At 41.9% G+C, this 21291-nt stretch overlaps 1 protein-coding gene across 1 annotated transcript in view; it reads left to right on the forward strand.

The window, feature by feature from the left end:
• The window catches only part of NPEPPS (aminopeptidase puromycin sensitive), a 101266-nt gene extending 84581 nt beyond the window's left edge, over positions 1–16685 (forward strand). Inside the window, exons 15-23 of the mRNA XM_066627646.1 lie at positions 152–291; positions 1636–1770; positions 5843–6062; positions 7534–7676; positions 8093–8149; positions 10599–10706; positions 11888–12043; positions 12144–12191; positions 14509–16685. Of these exons, the coding sequence (XP_066483743.1) occupies positions 152–291; positions 1636–1770; positions 5843–6062; positions 7534–7676; positions 8093–8149; positions 10599–10706; positions 11888–12043; positions 12144–12191; positions 14509–14661 (1160 nt within the window). The 3' untranslated portion in view covers positions 14662–16685. The remainder of the gene's footprint in view (positions 1–151; positions 292–1635; positions 1771–5842; positions 6063–7533; positions 7677–8092; positions 8150–10598; positions 10707–11887; positions 12044–12143; positions 12192–14508) is intronic.
• Positions 16686–21291: the final 4606 nt, after the last annotated feature.

The raw sequence follows: 21291 nt of genomic DNA on the forward strand, positions 1-21291 counted from the left end.
CGGATAATTGCATTGACACTGTAGAATTGTGCGGGCTTGAAGCATGTGTGACTTTCCTATTTTAAAACTTCAGGAGTGTTTTCTTTGAGGCTGGGCAAGGTACCATGCTATGCTTTGTTCTGTCAGGCATCCTTTTCTTTTCATTCTGTAGGGGAGGATTACCCTCTGTGGATGATTCCCATTAGCATCTGTACAAGCGAAGATCCAACCCATGCCAAAATGCAAGTGTTGATGGACAAACCAGAGTTGTCCTTGGTGTTGAAAGATGTTAAGCCAGAGCAGTGGGTGAAGGTAAGCAGTTGTAAAAGGAGAGAGATTTCTCTGAAAGAGCCTGATAGATTGTCTAGCACACTAAGACATGGCATCCCATATCACCTGGGCAGCATTTGACTGCCAACAGGCTAGTCTGAGATGCAAATTTTAGCAATAGCTCACTACCACCATCTCCCCCTTTCTCTTAATGTTGCCTTGCCCCACAAATCCCAACACTAACACTTTGGAGTGTCTCTTTCTTCTGTTTTCAATTTGCAGCATGCATTATGTCAGGAAGCTTGAATTCTAAGAGAGAGGCAAGCTATATGAATATGTTTCATCCATCCCTGATTTTTAAAAACATCCTAAGCATTCTGGTGCAAGGCTGGCTACTGTTACCTTTTCAGATAACTGATCTAGTGGGTCCCAACCCACAGTTTGAGAAATGTTGAAAATAGAATACTTAAGGTTCAATTTCAATATTTTAGTTATAAAATTCTGCAGAGAATTTTTTTTCTCTCCCAATGATTTAATCAGACAGGGAAAGGAGGATTGGTACTCATAAATGTTGTCACAGTTGATTTATGTAAGCACCTTGAGAGGAGATGGTGGCTGTATTGAATTCCAGTTACTTAAATTATCTTTGGCTTTGCCATCGTGACTCCCCTGCTGTTGCCATTGGGTGCCACATCTTCCTAGGAGGGCAGCCAAATGAATGTTTCAATATCCTCAATGAGTGTGGTGATATAAACAGTGTTGAGTTTGACCTTGGGACCTAGGTTTTAAAATTCCTCTTCAGCCATTAAGCGCACATCATGTCAGTGGGCAAGCTGCTATCTGTCACCCTAACCAAATCTTGTAGGGTAGTTGCAGTAATAAATACCGGGTATTTTTTTTATACTACTGGTGGAAGTTTCAATTAACTATGCCTGGTTCTTCATCTTTGACTTGAAGATGCAGAACAAGTATGGCTTGGGAATCATGTCTTATTACATAAGCGTGCCCATTGATTTCTTATATACCTCTTCATGGTCTCTGTGCAGTCATGTAATGGAGTTCTGCACGTGCACAAAGCCAATCGTGGAAGCTTCTACAGCATGCAACAAACAAGGGTTCTTTGTCCATAGTAAACTGGTCATCTGAGGGAACTACCATGAACTAGAAAGTTTGGTACACTGTTGGGAAAGAACACATAACCATATACATTGAGGAACTCCCATCTTTGTAGTATAAAGAACTATCTGGGCATGGAGCCATACATGCCTTGAGGTGGTGCTCAGATTGTGGAATACTTTGCCAGTTGAAGCACAGGTTACCACTAGTTACAGGTAAACAGCCTGTCCTTATTCAGCTGCTAACTTGATTCTCTTGTTCAATTTTCAGCTAAACCTGGGAACAGTAGGGTTTTACCGTACACAGTACAGTTCTGATATGCTAGAGAGCTTGATTCCAGCCATTCGTGACCTCTCCTTACCTCCTGTTGACAGACTGGGGCTGCAGAATGATCTCTTTTCTTTGGTAAGTTGCAGCCTGTCTTCCCTTTTCTAATTCATTTTTTCGCTTTTTTGCTTTGCAGCAAGTTGTTCCCAGTACTATAAAAATGAGTCTCCCTAAAGCCAGATAGTATTTCTGGAGGCACAGTATTTTTGCAGTTATTGAATTTAGTGTCTCATTAGTGAGATGGATATGTTTCACCTCAGTGTGGCCAATGAAGTTCCTAAACCTCAGGTTCCCAGCTACAAACTTTTGGCTAAAGCGCTAGCTACGGTGCATTTGTCCTACAACAGGAGAACAGTCAGTTTCAAGTTAGTAGTTAGGGTGGTGTGGATGCTATGTTGGAGAGAACCCATATTCTGAAGCATGATACTTTATGCATATGATGTCTGTAGTGTTCTAAAAAGTTTCTTATGGAATTCTGCTATTCACTCGGCAGCTCCTTACTTTTCTTTTATTCTTTGAATAGCTGACCCCTATATAGTTGTCAAGAGTGTTGCTCTAGAATCTGAAAGATCTGAGTTCAATTTCTCACTCAGCCATGAAACTTGTCTTGTTGATTTGGGGCCAGTTACTAACTTTAAACCTAATCTGCCTCACAGGATTGTGAGAATAAGGGGATGGGAAGAACAAAGTGTGCCACCCCCAGCTCGTTGGAGGAAGGGTAGGATGTAAAGAAATATTGTATCTTCATTGCTTCTACTATACATACTTTGCCTAATTTGGCATGATTTATTCTGCTTTTCCTGCTAGTCATGGGGAAGAGCATTGAACTTTGCAGAGCATTGTAGCCTCAATACCTGTAGTCTGTGATCCTTGAAAAATCCACTCTTTCTGGCACCTGAGATGTTGCCAAACATAATTCATGTGTTTTGGAGCTTCTTGTTGCAACCCAAAGTACTAGAAATTTACTTTTAAGAGTAGAAGTTCGTAGGATACTGAATTCTGTCCCAGTACTAAATTCTTCACTTGCACTATAAGATTGCACATGTGTAGAATGCACACAGTAACCCAACAGTCTCCTTTCCTAATCTCTCATTTGTAGTGTGGCTTGGAGAAGAAGAAACAGCCAGTGTTTGCTGGTTCTTACCTTTTTCATACTCCAGTGCAAATGAGAAAAATGCCTGCCTCTGTGCATACTTGAGGACTTGGGAGAGGAGATTTATGGAGAGTATGTATGGAAGCTCTCTCTAGTAAACCAAGTCAGTATTTTTGGTCCCCCAACAAGATGATAAATACATGCTTTAAAAAGCTAGATTTCTTTCTATCATCTGTCTAGATGATAAAAACATCTTTTTCAGTTGCTTAAGACTGAACCATCATGCAGTCAGTAGAGGACTACTTTATGGTCAGGCCAGTATTTGGTGCAGTGTGACCTAGCTTCTACCAACTCCCTAATTTATTTTCATCTCTCTCCTGTACTTGCACATTGCAGGGAAGGGGTGGTCTTGATGACTAGGCAATCTATACTTTAGGGGCCTGCTACCCAGTGTTGAGGATCTGTCACCAAGATCTGCTTGAGTTGTAGGCAGCACTTGAGACTCTAAACCAGAGAATGGAACTGTTAATCTGGATCCTGTTTTACCACAGTGAATGAAGCACCAGACCAGTATAAGGGGCGCACATACATTCAGACATTCAGACACATCATAATTTTAGAAAATTAGTAATTTTAGTTTTCAAGACACTAAATAGAACAAAATATGGCTTAAATTGGCTTTTTGCAAACAATGGCATGGCAGGTAAAGCATACAAAGACTGCATGAGAAGTAGAGAGATGAACTTGTAACATGCTTAGATACATTTGAAGTACAAGGCAATTCAAAATAGCAAATAATACTTAATAGCAACAATTAACAGTCTTCTGTCTTTATGCTTCCTATCTGACCAAGACTTCTTCTGCACAGTCTACTTACAAAGCTTTGTGCTGTTTCATAGCTACGTGGGAATCCTGTAGAATAATTCCAAAATCGTTATTATCTAAAGTAATAGCAATCTTCATCCAGAGAGGAGGAGTCAGACCATAGAAAAGGAAAATATTCAAAGGAAGAAAAGATCCTGTTCAGAGTTAGTTGGTGAGATTACCCCAGGAGACTCTCTTGAAGGGACTCAAGTCTAGGAGTTTCTAAATTTCTGCTGTCATTTTATAATCTTCCCTGGTTGCACACACAGATGTAAGTGTGAAAGAGAAGCATTTTCCTTAATGGTTAATATCACCCACATTCCCTTTGACCTGCTTTTTCCTTGGAGTCCTGTGAGCATCTTGGCATTACACCCAGTCATGGTTATGAGTATGTCAGGGACATTCTTCAGAAGAATGTCTCTTAGCAGCATATGTTTGTCCAAGTCTTGTGCTGCTTAGCATCTCTGGATGAAGTTATCCAGAAATTGATGTGACCTTGTTCAGCAGTTCATTGCTATTGATCTTTGGTTTATCACATAACTCCCTCTTAGAATAACATGGCTGAATTAACAGATCTCAGACTTGGGCTGCCTCAAGGGCCTGCAAAATTATCAGGGGAACCAGAAACGAATGAGCAAGGAAAGCCAGTGTTAGACAAGATAGTTCAAATGGAGGGCAGTGAGATAATTTTGGCCACGGTCTTCAGTAGTGATCTTAACACAACAGAAGCCTTGCTGGATCAGAGCATAGGTTTGTGAGGCCCAGCACTTTGTTCCTAATCGTGGTCAGTCAGATACTTCTAGGAAGCCCACAAACAGGCCACCCTGTTGTATGTCCTCAGTATGTCATGTTCAGATGCAGTAGAGTGGACCCTCACATTGTGATGGTAATCCATTCCAGAGATACCATTCTGAAAATATTGTAATGTGAATCCAATGATGCTTTTTTTAATAATTAGATCTCATCTTTTGCCATAGAACTTACCTATTTCCCTCTCTAAAAGGTGATTTTAAAAATTGCCTACTGTGCCTGTTGGGAGCCATTGTTATGTTAAAAATGCTCCTATGTAATGCTACTTCAAAGGCTTCCAGGCTTTCATTTCAACTAAACTCTTCCCTCAGTGCAAATACAGCAATGATACTGCTACTAGACTGAAACACTAAGGTGTCTATTGTGTATGTTTTAAGAACACCTAGATTCAGTCTTCTTCATCTCCTCTCAGGCATGCAAAGCCAGTGGTAGGAGCACTGGTAGGAGCTGCTTATAAGGTTTTCATTTCCCTCCCCATCAGTCCTTCGCTCAGCACACAGCCATCAGCTGAAATGTTATTTCAAAGCCTTATATTTGCATTTGCCTTCATTCCTTCCCTCAAAAACCTAGAACCAAGATATTAAACCTGCTGCTGTTGGATGAGACACTTGCTGCCTCTGATTGGCCTATCTATCACCCATGAAGTTCTGTTGGAGGCAGTCATAAACCCGTCCTACAGCTATTGTATAGTGAGCTTTTTTGTCACACAGTGTCCATCGTAAAGTGATTTGATTGCATTGTGAGCCTGTCATAAAGCAAGAGCCTGCTGTATATCATGATTAATAGATGTACCCTGCATGCATTTACCTAATCTTCTTTAAGCCACTAAGCTAGCAAGTTGAACCCCCTCTTGTGTCAGTAAATTCCTTAAGTTAATTATATGTTGTATAAGTGCCACTTTCTTTTCTCTGTCCTGTTGCCAATCCATTTTATTGGATCACCCAAGTTCTAGAATTATGAGATGGAAAAAAGCCTCTCTCCACCCATTCATAATTTTGTAAACCTCTCTCATGCTCCCCTCTAGGAAATTGACTTGACTCTCCTGGGGATTATATATGGTGCCCTGCCAATCAGCAGGTTGGGCTGGGAGCCAGTTGGGGCCTGAGATGTTCTGCAAAGTGGTAAAGGAAAGAGGACTGAGTTCAGCTCATGCTAAGTCTTTCAGGTCAGCTACATTGCATTATGTCTGTCTGCCAACCCAGAATACTCTGGTTCTAGTCTCATGTAAACTAGCATTTTCTCCTACTACCACCAGAAAGGTGCAATCAGCATCCAGGCTTCCCATAATGGGGAAGGGATCCAAAGGGCCCTCTGTGTGGTAAGACTTGATGCTTCAATTTGGTTTTAGTTATGAGACATAACTTCTGTTTTTTCCTCTCTCAGGCCCGAGCTGGAATTATTAGCACTGTAGAGGTTCTAAAAGTCATGGAAGCATTTGTGAATGAGCCCAACTATACCGTGTGGAGCGACCTGAGCTGTAACCTGGGGATTCTCTCGACTCTCTTGTCCCACACAGACTTCTATGAGGAGATCCAGGCATTCGTCCGTGATATCTTTTCACCCATAGGAGAGAAACTTGGCTGGGATCCCAAGCCTGGCGAGGGTATGAAGGTTTCTTTCTACTCTGACTTTTTAAAAATGAGAGTTTTATCATACCACTTACTGTGGGAGTGCAGACTTCCAGAATACTGATACTCAAGAGAATTGCATAAATTAGCAGATAACTACTCTTTCAGTCCAGGGCACTTGCTTCATTTGATTTTTGGAGTGTCCTCTCTAGGTTGGCTGAATTTTCTGTTCTGTGTCATCAAGGAGCTGTGGTAGTTTCATTGAATAGCAACTGTGCTATTCAATAGCAATAATTGAATAGCAAGAAGTGTGGAAAATTATGTGCATCTAGCAAGAGGGATTCCACTGTATTTTGGTGCACTTAGCTTTTTTGATTGTGCTTAAATGTTTGAACTTTACACACATTACAAGCATAATTTTCTAGGCTAGGTGAGGAGCATGAGTTAGAGTTGTAGAAGTATAGTGTTAATTTGGGGTTTGGGCTTGGAGTCACATCCTAAATGTCTTTGCTCATCTCTCATAGTTTCAGCATCTCAGATTTTGCTATAGGAATAAAAGTGACACACAAGGATGGAAAAATTCTCACTCTAATGCATTCATACATGTTCGTTTTTAACTGCTTTGTATTGGAAAAAAACAAACATTCGTGACTTCTGAACAGTGCAGTCTACTTTGACTACAAGTAGCTCATAGCAGATGTTTCTCAGCCCTTCTGCTTGAGAGAATTTTCTCTGAAGATGCCTGTAAACTTATATATGGAAAATGATGTGCTTTACCAATAAGCTACAGCTCTTCTCCTGATCACTTGTACTGATGTGTACAAATTTCATGTTGATGTCAAGGGATTTACAAGAAAACTTAAGCTCTGTGCAGAGGTGGTACCTAATCCTTTGCATAGTATTTAGGACTTTGAAATATTTCTGCATTCTTGGTGTAGTATCTTTCAGGGTTTGGTTGTGAGTGAGAATTATGCTGATGATGGAGTAAATCAAGATGACATGGGAGCAATATGCTGGAGGCAATGGAGAGCTAGCATACCTATCTTATGGTGATGATTCATTAGCAGAAATAGTGGATCAAGACCCTGAGGGTTATTTTGTTGTTGTTGTTCCTTTTCACTTTTAGGATTCTATAAGTTGGACCATCAAAAAATGTTGCATCCATAGAATCCCAATTTCCATGTAAATCAAGCTGGCCAACTCCTTACTGCTCCCCCCCCCCATTGTCCTCAATGTTCCATGTTTCCTGGGCATCACTGAGGATGCTCAATCTGTTTGCGCTTTTTCCTTTTTCTTTTAATTTATCAACCTGTCTATTTCTGCTTAGTTAGGGCTTTACCTAAGTATGGAGAAACCTCTGTCTTGACTGTGGATAGTCCTGTTTTGCTTACAAACTAAGAGACTCAGCCACCAGATTTCACTATTATGGCATATTTTGATCTTGCAAGTTCAGGGGCAGAAGGGTTAAGCCCTTTAAAAAACCTTTCCCCCATTTTTTCCCATCAGGCCATCTAGATGCTCTTCTGAGGGGCTTGGTTTTGGGCAAGTTAGGAAAAGCTGGCCATAAGGCGACATTGGAAGAAGCTCGGCGCCGATTTAAGGACCACGTGGAAGGGAAGCACATCCTCTCTGCTGATCTGAGAAGTCCAGTAGGTTGATTTGAGGCATCTGTTCTCCATGGTGGAGCACCTGTATCCCCCCCCCCAAAAAAACCCTTCTGTAATACCCTTGTATTTCATACAGCGGTGTGAGTATGTAACCTGCCTGCTCTTATACTCTCTCCTAGTGTCATGCTAGAAATTTCACCTGGCAACCTTTCACCATTCTCCAACCCAGGGTGTTGAATTTTGCACCTAAACATTTTTAGGTGCATAAGGTGAAAGTATGCCAATTGCTTGGTGCAAGTTTTGATTCCTTGGAAGGAATAGGAGGGATAGTGGGATGAAATTGTGGGGGTTGAGTCTAGACACAAGGATTTGTTAACCATGGGTGCCGCTTAGTGTGCAATTTGAAGCAGACTTTTTCAAAAAGTTCCATCTTACAATCAGTAATGTCCCCTTTCCAGGTATATGTAACTGTTTTGAAGCACGGTGACAGTACAACCTTAGACACTATGTTAAAGGTGAGCATGCTCTTTGTATTTCTGACCATTTAAACATTGAAGAGGAAAATATAGCCATCCTGAAGTATGTGGGTGGGTGATTCTTTCGTTAGCAAGGAACCTTACGTGGTTTGCGTATTTGCTGCTGTTGTTGATTGACAGCATATTTTGTTTGCTCCATCTCTCATAGAGAACAGCAATAGGCCATAGGTATCAATTCTGTGAGTATTAGTAGGATAGATTTTAAAATGTGTTTTAATGTCTCCTGTTTAAAAGCATGGAATTTAACAGCATTTAAGTTCCATGTTTTGCATTCAGCCCTATTAAATATATGTTCTTCAAAGTGGATAAGAAATGAGAGCTTTCAGAAATTCATTTAAAGCTTAAGATGGAGAGATTCCAAAAGTCTGGAGAAGGGGTGGCTGCCTCAACTGTCAAGTCCCTTTCATGGGTGGAGGTGGTGGGATTGTGTGGGCTCTGTGTATTCAGTGAATGGACTTAAGCTAAAGCATGCTGCCCACCACCTTATGTGCAGTCTGATGCAAAGGCCTTTCAAATGTGGATGTATCCTTGTTCATATTTACCATATGGCATAACTCTTTATTTATACAAAAAGGAGTTGTTCTCAGATCATTTGAATTGTGATTTCTGTGCTATTTGTCCCTGTGTTACGTGTGTCTTGAAGAAAAGTTCTTTTAACTTCTCAAGGATAGAGTTCAGAAAGTGGTGCTGAGGAGCTTTTTGCTCTAGCCTTTGTCATAGGGTTTTGCAAGGGTCCATCTTGACCCCTATGTTGTTAAACACCTACATGATACCTCTGAGTGAAGTTGTCCAAAAATTTGGGCTGTGGAGGGATCGGTATCCTGATGATGCCCAGCTCTCTCATTTTTTCATCTGATCCTGGGGAGATGATCAAGCCTGAACTGATAACTGGTATTTTGTGGAATTGGATGGGGAAAAACAAGCTGAATCCAGATAAGATGGAGGTGCCGTTAACTGGATGTTCTAAAGATCTGGGAGATGGTGCGAAGCTTGTCCTTGTCAGAGTTGCACTTCCTCCCTTGAGGGGCAAGCTTGCAATCTGGAGAAGCTCCTTGATTCAGGGAGACTCTGATGGCCACGGTGATGAATATCTTCTTATCAGCTTTGGGTGAATTCACCAGCTGCAGTGTGTTCTGAACAGGTGTGACCAAGCTACAGTTGTCCACACTCTGGTCACCTCCAGGTTGGACAACTGGATGGGGGTTTTTATGAAAATTGTTCAGCAACTCCAGCTGCTGCAAAATGTAGCAGTCAGGCCTTTTACAAGTGCTGTTTGGTCGGTATTGCATCATCCCAAATCTTTGTGAATTGCATATACCACCAGTTTGTACGTGTCTCAATTCAAGCTTATTACCTTTAAAGCAGTGGTTCCCAAATTGTGCACTGTGGTGCCCTCATAGAAGCACTACAAAATATCCCCAACAGCCTCTTCTTCCTGGCTCTCTTGGGTGCTGCTATCTTGGATTGCAGAAAACCTCACACGATCCAAGATGGCGGCACCTGGGAGAGCCAGGAAGAGGAGGTTGCTGTGAAAGAAAGGCACAATTACAACAATAAGTTTGGAAACCACTGCTTTAAAACCTTAAATTGTCTGAGACCGAATATCTTTCGAACTGCTTCTTCCCATATGTGCCTCCTTGTAGACTTCAGTCATTGGGCCTTCCTTGAGATGCCCTTGCCTTTTTAGACATGGTGATTATTCCGCAGGGAGGACTTGAGTGGTGGCACTGACCTTGTGAAGTGTCTTCCCAGCAGAGAGCTGGTTGACCCTATCTTGAATTTGTTCAGGAGATGTATAGAAACTTGAAATTCTATTCTCCTTGGGGGGGGGGGGGAGGTGAAGCTTGAGAGTGGGGAGTGGATGATGAGTTTTTCAGTATAGAGTTGGATATGTTTTATTACATTTTAAACAAGTTATATTTTTAGGGTATAATTCTTCTTTTTTGTTTTTAATTTTGATTGTAATCTGCCTTGGGTTGCCTTAGCCAAGAAAGAGAAAAAAATGTCTTTAAAAAATAAAATGAAACTGTATGTTATCCTTCTACAAGGAGTGTTGTCAGGGATGTACTTCAGAAGCAACAGTGTCAATAGCATATTAAAATATTGATGTATCTGCAAGGGACTTGCAGATACCATTTGATCATTATGTGTAGCTAGAGTGCCACCTAGTGGCTCTGTTCTTGTCACAGCAAATATGCAATTACTCAGAAGTGTGGCCTCTGACCCCCACTAAACTAAGTGGCAAATACTCCTGTGCTGATTACCCATTGGCCATGCTCCTCAGGGCTAAGCAGGTTTGCCAACATACCACATGTCAGTTTTCTAATTTAGCTTCCTGCCTCTAGCTTAGAGCAGAGGTTGTCTGCTCCTGTACCTCATGACAGGAGGGAGGTCTAATGTTTCTTCTTTTGTTTCTGGTTCCCTGCAGCTTCACAAACAAGCTGATATGCAGGAAGAGAAGAACCGAATAGAGCGTGTACTTGGTGCCATATCTCAGCCAGAATTAATACAGAAAGTTCTTACTTTTGCACTTTCAGTGAGTTACTGGATAAACATTTGATTATATATATCCTGAGCATTGTGCAGCTGCCAGGCCTGGAACTTTGTATCTCGTGTCATCCTGAAAACTTGTGTTTTCCTTAATAAAATCTAGCCCCCACAGTTGGAAAAACAGGGGTAGATTCTGGTGATGTGTAAAAAACCAAGCAAACCAGCAGAGGTTGGGGCATTCATTGTGCCGTGTATTTCCTTGACCCTTCTTATTGCTAGCATGAGCAATGTGAATTATGCAAAACAGGCATGATAGGGGAAGATGGACAGCAGTGCCAAAGCAAGAACTAGAAGGAGTTTCAAGAGAGCTTTGTAATGTCTGACTCTCTGCCCAAACCCCTTCCCTTTTTCTCACATTTTAACATGTGGCCCACTTCTGCTCTCAAAGATGACATTCTTGGTCCACCCCTGTTCAATGCAAGGGACTGTGGAATAATTGCAGCTTCTTAGCACAGTATCATAGAAAAATAGCAATAATTAACTCTTTGTACAGTGGTGCAGCAGGTCTGGCTAGTTGCACCTGAATGGAAGGTATATCATGGAATACTTCCCAGGATCCTCTGCAACTTGCACAGGCGGTCAAGTCAGTATGGAAGAACTTTCATGAAGCTGGAAAGTTTTTGAAAGTCAGTGTTTTAGGCCAGGAGCGCCCAAGCCCTGGCCCGGGGGCCATTTGCAGCCCTCAGGGACCCTGAATCTGGCCCACGAGGAGCCCCCAGTCTCCAATGAGCATGTGGTCCACTGAGCCTGCACTGGCACAACACGACTGCTCTCAGCGTGAGGGCCGACTGTTCAGCCACTCATGTGAGCTGTGGGCCAAGGGCTCACTCTGCTGCTTGCTGTTTCACATCTTTGAAGCAACAGCAGCAGTGAAGGAAAGGTCAGCCTTGCTTTGCGCAAGGCCTTTTATACCTTCATTTATTCATATAAGTTCCATCTCTATTATATTTATAAATTTATTCAAATTTTAAATGTGAATTAATTCTTTTTTCCTGGCCCCTGACACAGTGTCAGAGAGATGATGTGGCCCTCCTGCCAAAAAGTTTGGATACCCCTGTTTTAGGCCATTCAAACAAGATGATGGTATAATGATGCATATAATAATGACATTTCTTGAATGGCTATGCACTGAATTTATATTTTGAGTTCTTCTTATTCCACTTGCAGGAAGAGGTACGTCCCCAGGACACAGTATCCGTCATTGGTGGAGTGGCTGGAGGCAGTAAGCAGGGCAGAAAAGCTGCCTGGAAGTTTGTCAGAGACAACTGGGAGGAGCTCTATAATCGCTATCAGGGGGGCTTCTTAATATCCAGGCTAATAAAGGTGTGTATGCAAAGTCTTTATTCCAGGAATCATTGCGAACATGAAGTTTTTAAAACCTTCTTCTCTGATTTACCATGCATTTTTTTCCTCCCCCATATAGCTATCAGTAGATGGATTTGCAATTGACAAAATGGCTGCAGAGGTTAAGGTAAGAGCTTAGTCTGCATTTTGGCTGTTGGCATTATAGGGCTTTTGGAATAAGATTTCACAGAAGGAAGTGATATGCACAAACTCCTTCCTGTTCTCCATGCTGTTGGCTGTTCCCATTGAGAAGAGAGTGGGAGACAAGGGTGCACAATATCATAAAATGTTTTTTTCTTTGATTCTCAACAATTCAGGGCTAGTCTGTGGGTTTCCAAATGGGTGAAACCAAGTGTATGAATATGGTTGTTAGTGTAAAGGTAAATTGATTTTATCCTCGACAAGAGTTTGACAGACCCCTAAGACAGCAGTCTCCATACTGCAGCCTGCTGCATCCCCAGATAGCCCATCTGAGTGTGGAACAGCAGTGGCATAGCCTTACCGTTCTGTACCACAGCCTCCACTTTTTGCAACTGATCTTTGTCACAGTTTGTACCAGGCTGTGGCTTCTTCTGCCCATCACCCCAGCAAGCTCTGTGTCCCAATTTCTGGGGGCAAGCAGCTGCTTGGCACGAGTTGCAATGAAGATTGGCTATAAAAAGTGGAGACTGTGGTATGGAACAGTAAGGCTTTGCCCATGCCACTCCAGGGCAGGTTACTTGGGGACACACAATCTGACCTGTGAAAAATTTGTAGAAAATTATCAAAACTACAACATGTTTGACCTGTTAAAAATATTACCAGTTATAGGCACATTTATGGTGAGAGTTGATTTCCTTCAGGTTTATTCTATAGAGCAGGTGTTCCCAAACTCCTTACCTTGGCTTCTCACTGCATTATCGGGGGGGGGGGGGTCCAGGGCCCATGGAGGTCAGGATGCTGCAGGGTAAAGTGGCAGCCAATCTGGAAATCACTTCTGGGTCACGTTTGCGCCCTGCATCATGCTGCGTTTTCCAAACTGTGTGTTGCAACCCAGCCAATGACACAGGTCATTGGGAAACACAGGTTTGGGAAATGCAGTGCAACGCAGCCAATGACGCAGGGTGTGTGTGCAACCCGGAAGCAACTTCTGGGTCAGCCACCATTTTACCCTGCAGTGTCCTGGCCTTGATGGGCACATGATTCATCAGGAATTTGGTTGTGACCGCTTGTGGATTGCAACCTACAGTTTGGAAACCACTGCTATAGAGGAATTAACCATGTAGCATATCACAATAAATACAATCAGTATCTTTTGGGGCTCTCAGCATGCAGTCTGAGCCCCTATATGTCATTCAAACTGCTAACCCTACCCTACCTGGTATCCTACTAACTTGATACCTGATGGAAGCAAATACACATGGGAAAGGAATGGAGGCAATGAGGATATAGAGGGAGGACAGAGTTGGCAAACTTTTGGAGCTGCTTATTGAGAAATAAGGTGCTGTAATACTAGACATTTGACAGTTACATGGAAACCTTTTCCCTTTATTAAGAGATATAATGAAATAGCCCCTTAACATTAATTTGATAGCCTCAGTTCTAAAGACTATTGGAATGTTGTGATGGTGATGAATGAAAAGTTTGGGTTTAATTTTTCTGGATACGTTTAACCCTTTGCTTATAATGCTGGACACTTGGGTTAAGTGGAAAGGCAGTTGGTGTAAATTCTCTAAGTGTATACTTGGGGCCCGATCCTATAGTCCCTTAGAGCTGGCACTGACTTTCAGCACCAGTACTAGGTGTCATTAACATGTCGTAAAGCACATTTACGGCACCATGGAAGCCCAGCACTGTGTGGAGAACACAGTGCCGCTGCCAGAATAAGGTAAGAGTACCAGGTAGCAAGGCGCCCTTTTGGGGCAGGGGGAGGCGTTCTGGGATGGGGGGAGGAACTGGCCCAGGAGGGATGGGACTGATACTGGATCCTATCCTCCACATCAGGCTGAAATAGCCAGCACAGACTTGAGAAGCCCCATTATGGGGCCTGAGCCCTTACTTGGGAAGGGGACAAAAGTTCCCTTCCCCCAAGGAGTCTTCTGGTTCTCTGAGCACCTCAGGCATTAGGATTGGGATGTTAAACAGCTGGCTTCCCTACTGGGAATATAGGTTGTCCTCCCATTAGAGAACATGGAACTAACAGAGACAATCTGAGCAGATGGTTGCAAAAACATCCTTAACTGCTTCATTGGTAGACATCCTGTCCTGATAGTGTTTCCAGACACGCAAGTACCAAACCTAGCAGTCACTTTTCCTGTAGTTTGAGTCTGACTTTGTTTAAAGGAAATTAAAATCCCATTGTAGGCTGTGGATTTAGAATCCTTATATTTTGACTGAAAGATTCAATCATTTTGAATGTCATCCGATGTGGCACTCCAAGCAACTGTTGTCTTTGTTTCAAATAGGCTTTCTTTGAGACTCATCCAGCTCCATCAGCTGAGCGCACTATCCAGCAGTGCTGTGAGAATATCCTGTTGAACGCTGCGTGGCTGAAGCGTGATGCTGAAAATGTCCACCAGTACCTCCTGCAGCGCAAGGCCTCACCAACTGCTGTGTGAGCCCACCCTCACCCACCCCAGGCATCCCAACTGCTGTGGCCCAACTGCCTCGGTGCGAGGAGGAGGAGCTGCTACCCGACAGCTGAATCATACGCCAAGGAAATTGGAGTCTTTTCTCAAACCAATGGGGATGGACAATGAATGTAGTTAACTGGTTCTTGCTCACACTCCAGAACTAAATTCTATTAAAAAAAGTTATCAACAATTCAGCAAAAAAAGAAATACCCTGTAAATATAATAGTAATAAAAATAGAACATAACAAAACTGTGAAACTTCCTTAAGCCTTGTCAGTGATTAAAATATTTAACGCCCTCTCCCATCCTCACATTTAACTGATGAATGATTTTTTAAACCAGCCCTCTTTTTTTTCCAAAAAAGCAAGGAAACCAGAGGTTTCTAGGCAAGCTGAATTATATGGCAAGGCAAGGGCAGGAGTGGGTTAATGCCTCTGAGCATGCCGGAGAGTGAGCTACAATAAAGCTAAAACATGTGCGTGTTGTGTGGAATGGTTCAATTACAAAAGACAGCTTGACATAACTTAGTGTTTTAGTGCTGAGTTGGGGGTTTCTGGGAGACGTCCCATAATCTTGGTTGAAATTTGAAGGCTTGTAAGAATTCTGCTCTTCCTGGTCCCTTGTCTCATTATCTCTTTTGGGGAGGGTGGGGGAATAAATACAGTGTTCTGTGTCTTTTGTTTTCTCCTTTTGGTTTCATTTGCTGATGTCCTCCTTAGATATAAAAAATAAATGTATGGAAACCTTTCCCAGCCACATTTTTAAAAAAGAGAAGAATTCAGTTCACCTCTTCCTCTCCTTCTTTAAATTATACCCTCTCACTGCATGCAAATAAAATTGAGTACTGTGACTGGTTCCTTCTGTGCCACCGTAAGGGCTGGCCCCCTTAATGCATAACACTGTAGTTTGTCTGAAGAGACTCACCTTGATGAAAAACCAAAACACTGCCCTAAAACTCCTTTTGACTGCAGCTTTCCATTCCCCTCTTTTTTTGGTGATGTTTGATGGTAATTTGATTCAGAAGCCTTAAACTTGTGCTAGCTGGCATGATGATGAAATTCTAAGTTGTGTGCCATCAGTTGCTTACCAGAGTAGCATGTTCCTGCTAACCAGACTTCAAACCTGACACCACTCCTCCCACAAACGTTTACAGTTCCCTTTTTTAAAAATACCTTTTTAAAAAGGAATTCATACTTGGTGTGGCTTTAACTGTTATTTTCAGACGGTCATCAGATAACTAGCTGTCAAACTGCTTCCCTGAAACACATTTTTGTGCTATTGTTTTAAAAGAAAAACAAAAGGAAAAAAATTAAAACAAGTTGGCGTTAATAAAAAGGAAAGTCAATGTGAAACTGAAGAGTCTTGGTTTTGATGTGTTGGTGTGTGGGGTTGGGTAAGTGAAGCTGAAAACAGTCTTTTGTACTAAACTTTATCATCATGGCTGTGAATGAATTTATGTAAACTCAGTTGAGTCTTTATGTTCCTTCCCCCTAATCAATCTGACAATATTAGATTGCTTATGTTCAAACTCACAGTTGGCCCTTCCATGTGGCAAAGTGCAGTGGCAGATTTTGGGTACCATTATAGGCAGCATAGTTGGAGACGGGTTACTCTGACACACTGAGCACCAACTCACAACTTCCTGCATACACCCCATTGAAAGAGTCATGCTCTTACACAGCTAGTGTTCATTCTATGGGGCTTGTGCAGAATAGTGTCCTAGTGGGTTATAGCCCATGGTAATGTGGGGTTGGGGATATTCCACCTCTGGTGTCAGTGTCTAGGGTCAACCCTGTACAAACTTGGGTGTCTGGAAATACCCTTTGGCATACTTTTTGGAGTGGTCTTTCAGTTACTATATGGTTCATTTGTTCTGACTTCTTCCTGTCCCCAGGATTGCTTGTTGGTATGAAAGCTGTGTAGTCTCTTCTCATAGAACTGTAGAGATCACACCCTCCCTGCACTTACTAAGAGATGACTAGCATTACAATAAAACATATTTAAAGCTGTGTAGGTGATGGTGCATTCACACATACCAGTTCCATAGGTGATGTGTTTAAACGCGTACCTGTACTACAGTGTGAGGAGGTGGGCAACAACTCCACATCTGTCTTCAGCATGCATATCCCTACCCAACCTTCTCTTACTAGTGCTGCTATTTTACAGAAGAGAAATAAAACAACGTACACTGTTCAAAGATTTATTTTCCTTCATCTTTAAGACTTTGTACCAATATTGAAGTTTAGAGGCCTTCTAAAGAGAATGAGTGGGTGTTTCCACATAATTGATTCATCCATAAGTACATGTGATTTATCTAAAAAGTGTGATTTATTAAAAGTGACATCACTTCCTGCTTTATGACATCACTTCCAGTCTTGGGGTAGGGGTCCCCATAGGTTGTCGTACCTAAAATGTGGGTCCTGGTATCAAAAAGGTTGGAAACCACTGAGGTAACACTACCCTGCAGATGTAGCTATACACTCCCATTGACGGTTTTGCCTGTAAGCTTCTGAGCAGGCATTTTGCTGTGGCATAGCCAGGTATATGGGTCTTCCTAGGGCTGCTCTATCCAGGAGGCCAACTGTGATGCAGTTGCTTTGGCAGCAGAATGGTGTGCCCATCTCTTTGCACCTACTTTACTGTGATGGGGTGCCCATCTCTTTGCACCTACTTTACTGTGTTACCTTCCACCTTTAGACTGGAAAAGGAAAACAGACAGAGGAACAGGAAATGCAGATGATAGGAGGGGGGGAAGAGAACACCCTGGTTTTTTCACATTCTAGCAATCTTGCAATTTGAACTCTGAGCTTGAAGCTATTAAAGATGGCCACCTCCATACATTTGAGTTCTACGGGCAGTCTCCATTCATTTGATTTCAATGACTCCTTTGACTGGATGCTGTTTTGTCATTTTAAAAATAAGCTGCACCTGGGGCATGCTAAAAATATTACTTCATCCTATTTTCTATTAGAAAAATAAATGCAGCCTAGGTAGGGGTGTTGCAAATTTAGCAGGAGGTCCTGGGTCTTCCTGCTCCTGTTCAAGATTATCATTAACTAAACAAGAAGTTGGTAATTGGCATCTGATTATGCAAATCTGGTCCATTAGCCCTTTTCCTAATTATATCCTTCAGGTGACCAAAAGAAGGTTCTAAATCTCAGCCAACCTCACTAGATTCCTCATAGATTCTTTCCTACTGTCTCACACATCGCAATTCCTGTTTTCCAAGAAGAGCAGTCTGGATTTTAACAGTTTCTTTGGGGGTGGGAGCAAGATGGTAAAGGGGTGAGAAAATTTTTTTATGTATGTACCATATATTGATAATTGCCCTACTTAACATTCTCCAGACTGGTTCTCTACAAACAGACACAATGAGTTTAAACAGCTGGGAGGATCACAAGAAGGGAGAACCCAGATCAAAAGTCTTCTAATCTTGCTTATTGAAGTTCCTAAAGATTTACAGAAATCTTTTCTTTTGGCATATCCTCCAGGCCAGGCACAGCTGTAGCAATTTCCCATAGCACAAATCAAACCAGCTGAAGCAGTGCAGCCTACATCAGTACTGTTCACAATGTGTCTAGTATTACCTAGGACAGCTGGTTGCAAATCAAGGTGTTTGGAGGCTGTTTTCTATCCTACAGGTGAAAGGCTTTTGATATATGACCCTGAAGGCAGTTGGTGGTGATCCATAATTGGCTCTTTGATGGTGGAGCCTCATTTTTGGAATCCCTTCCCGGAGGTGACCTGCCAAGCCCCCAACTTGCCTCTTTTTCAGTGTGTTCTGTTCTGAAAACCATTTTTTTCCTCAGGCTTTTTGGTTGGCTTCATGCAGTACATAATGAATGTACAGAATTCACTGCAAGATGTGGCAATGATCACTAGCATAAGATGGCTTTAAAAGAGGAAGCTAACACAGGACAAAGCTCTCAATGGCTGCAAGTCTTGATGGCTACTTCAGCAATAATGTATTTCTGAAAACTAGTTGCTGGGAAGCAATGATACGAGAGAGCTAATGCCCATCTCTGATCTGTTCTTTCCCACGAATTTTTGGCCACAATAGCAAATGGAATGCTGGCCTAGGTATTTATTTATTTATAGAATTTATATCCTGCCTTTTTGTCCTGGTAAAGGGCACTCAAGGTGGCTTACAAAAAAAATCATATAAAAACATAAAATATATAAATATGTATAAAAATAAAACATTTAAAAACAATAAAACAATAAAACTTGGAACCCCAAATTAAAATAAATTTTTAAAAAAGTCATGCTCCCTTGTGTTAGCATTAAAAGGCTTCTTAAAATAGAAAGGTCTTAAGCCCCTGCCGAAAGGATTCTAAAGAGGGAGCTGTTCTCAGTTCCAGGGGGAGGGAGTTCCACAGATGGGGAGCCACCACCAAGAAGGTCCTCTTGCCACCATTCCTCTCACCTCCACTGGTGGCAGCACAGTAAGAAGGGCCACCTCTGAAGACCTGAGAGGACAGGTCATATTGTATTGAAGGAGGTGCTCCCTCAAATAACCTGGACCCGGGCTATATAGGTCTTTAAAAGTTAAAACTACCACTTTGAATTCAGCCCGGTAATGAACTGGCAGCCAGTGTAGCCACCAGATAGGCTTTTGGTTTGAATCAGCAGGCCAGTTTTCATGTAGCTGGTTTTAATTACTAATATTTTAGATGTGTCTGCTACTGGTTTTTATTTCCTGTTATGGTGGATTTTATATGGGTTTACTATGTTTACATTTGTTTAACTGCCTTGGGAGAACATTGTCCTCTTAAAAAGTGAGATATAGCGATAAGGATAGTTTGGCCCACCATTTCATGTACGCTAACCACTGCTCTGAAATGTAAGCCCCACATCTTCCCATGAATGGGCCAACCAGTCTGGGTGAGCCCAAACCCCTTCCCACCTCCCATTTTTAGAAAAGGAAGCTGGTGCGTGGGTGGGTGCCTACCTACCCGCTTATAGAGAGAGGTGAGAGTAAGCCATGCTAGGAATGCACAAAGGAAGAGGAGAGTAGTATGGACTTAGTGTAACAAAGTATCAGATTTGCCCACCTTTGCACAAATGGACCAAAGGGTGCAAGAGTAGGATCAATTAGATATGAGCAGTGTATGTAATTTTCACAGTTCCCCATTTCACTGATGAAAGGATAAGGAACAGCAGCCCAAGGAGGAGACCCTTGTGAAGAAAGAGTACTGAGGTACTTTTGTGATGTGTTAGTTTGCAAGTACACAAGTTGAGCATGGGAGGATAAGCCTGGCCGCACTGAACCAGTACTCTTCCGCAAAGAAATACCAGTTCCCCCAATAGCAAGCGCTGGCAAAATTCCTCTCACTGTTTCTACCCATCAAGGGCAAACCTTACTTTCTCTGCTTATTATGCCAATCTACTTCTAAACAGTTACATCTAAACCAGCAACTTTCCACCTTTTTCATCTCATGGCACACTGACAGGGCATTAAAATGGTCAAGGCACACCATCAGGTTTTTGACAATTGACAAGGCATACCATGCTGCCAGTGGGAGCACTCATCTCCCATTGGCCCTACTAATAAATGACCTTCCCCCAAATTCTGGTGGCACACCTGTGGACCACTCGCGGCACACCAGTGTGCCATGGCAGTGGTTGAAAATGGCTGATCTATAAACAGTTAAGGTGGATCATAGATAGCAGTCATCAGTAGGAGTGTCATTGAAGAAACAACTTCCAGTCCTTCTGTATAGTTATGAAGAAAGCTCAGCTACCTCTCAGGTACACCACTGTACTACAGCTAGTTCTAGAGCTCTTGCATAGATCTTATTTGTTTCAATACAGCTTGGGCACAAAATTTTAGTGTGATTTATGCTGATAAAAACAAGTACACATTTGTCACTTTTTCAAAGCTGTACACTGCTTTTAAAATGTGCAGTGGTGTATGAAAGTATAATACAATTAATAAAAACAGCTTTAAAAGATTAGGCAATTATAAAAATGTCAAGTACCACAGTTGTAGGGAGAAAAGCAATACAATCCAACAGTTGGCCAAGGTATGCCTTCCTGGACAGAAAGGTTTGATTAGAGGATAAGAGTGCCATTGAGGTGCTACAAAAACCTCTTTCCATAGTTTCTCACCCATTACTATATGGAAAAACTGTAAGCCTATAAGATATAGTAGAGCAGGGATGGCCAAACTTGCTTAATGTAAAAGCCACATATGATAAACTTCAGATGTTTGAGGGGCGTAATATGTAAGAAGCATTTAAATTATACCATGAACATTAAACGTAAGTTTTAATGCAATTTATACCTGCTAAATCATTTAATCTATATCTGGTTAATCATTATAAAGCTTGAAAATGTCTTGTTTACCATTTATGTTAATTGTGATATAAAAAGGAGCTCGGCCAACAAATTTCTGAGAGCCACACATTACATGTCAAAAGTGTCACATGTGGTTCCTGAGTCACAGTTTGGCCACCACTGCAGTACAGTAAAAATCTAACTATATAAATATGTATACTTACGTAAGCGTAGGGCTCACTGAACGCTGTAGGGCTTACATGTGAGTAATCATGCATGTGTATGGGTTTATATTCAGTTTAGACAGGTTCTTTTACCTGTCTAAAAGTTACCATT

The sequence above is a fragment of the Tiliqua scincoides genome, chromosome 5, assembly GCF_035046505.1.
Source record: "Tiliqua scincoides isolate rTilSci1 chromosome 5, rTilSci1.hap2, whole genome shotgun sequence".
Taxonomy (NCBI): domain Eukaryota; kingdom Metazoa; phylum Chordata; class Lepidosauria; order Squamata; family Scincidae; genus Tiliqua; species Tiliqua scincoides.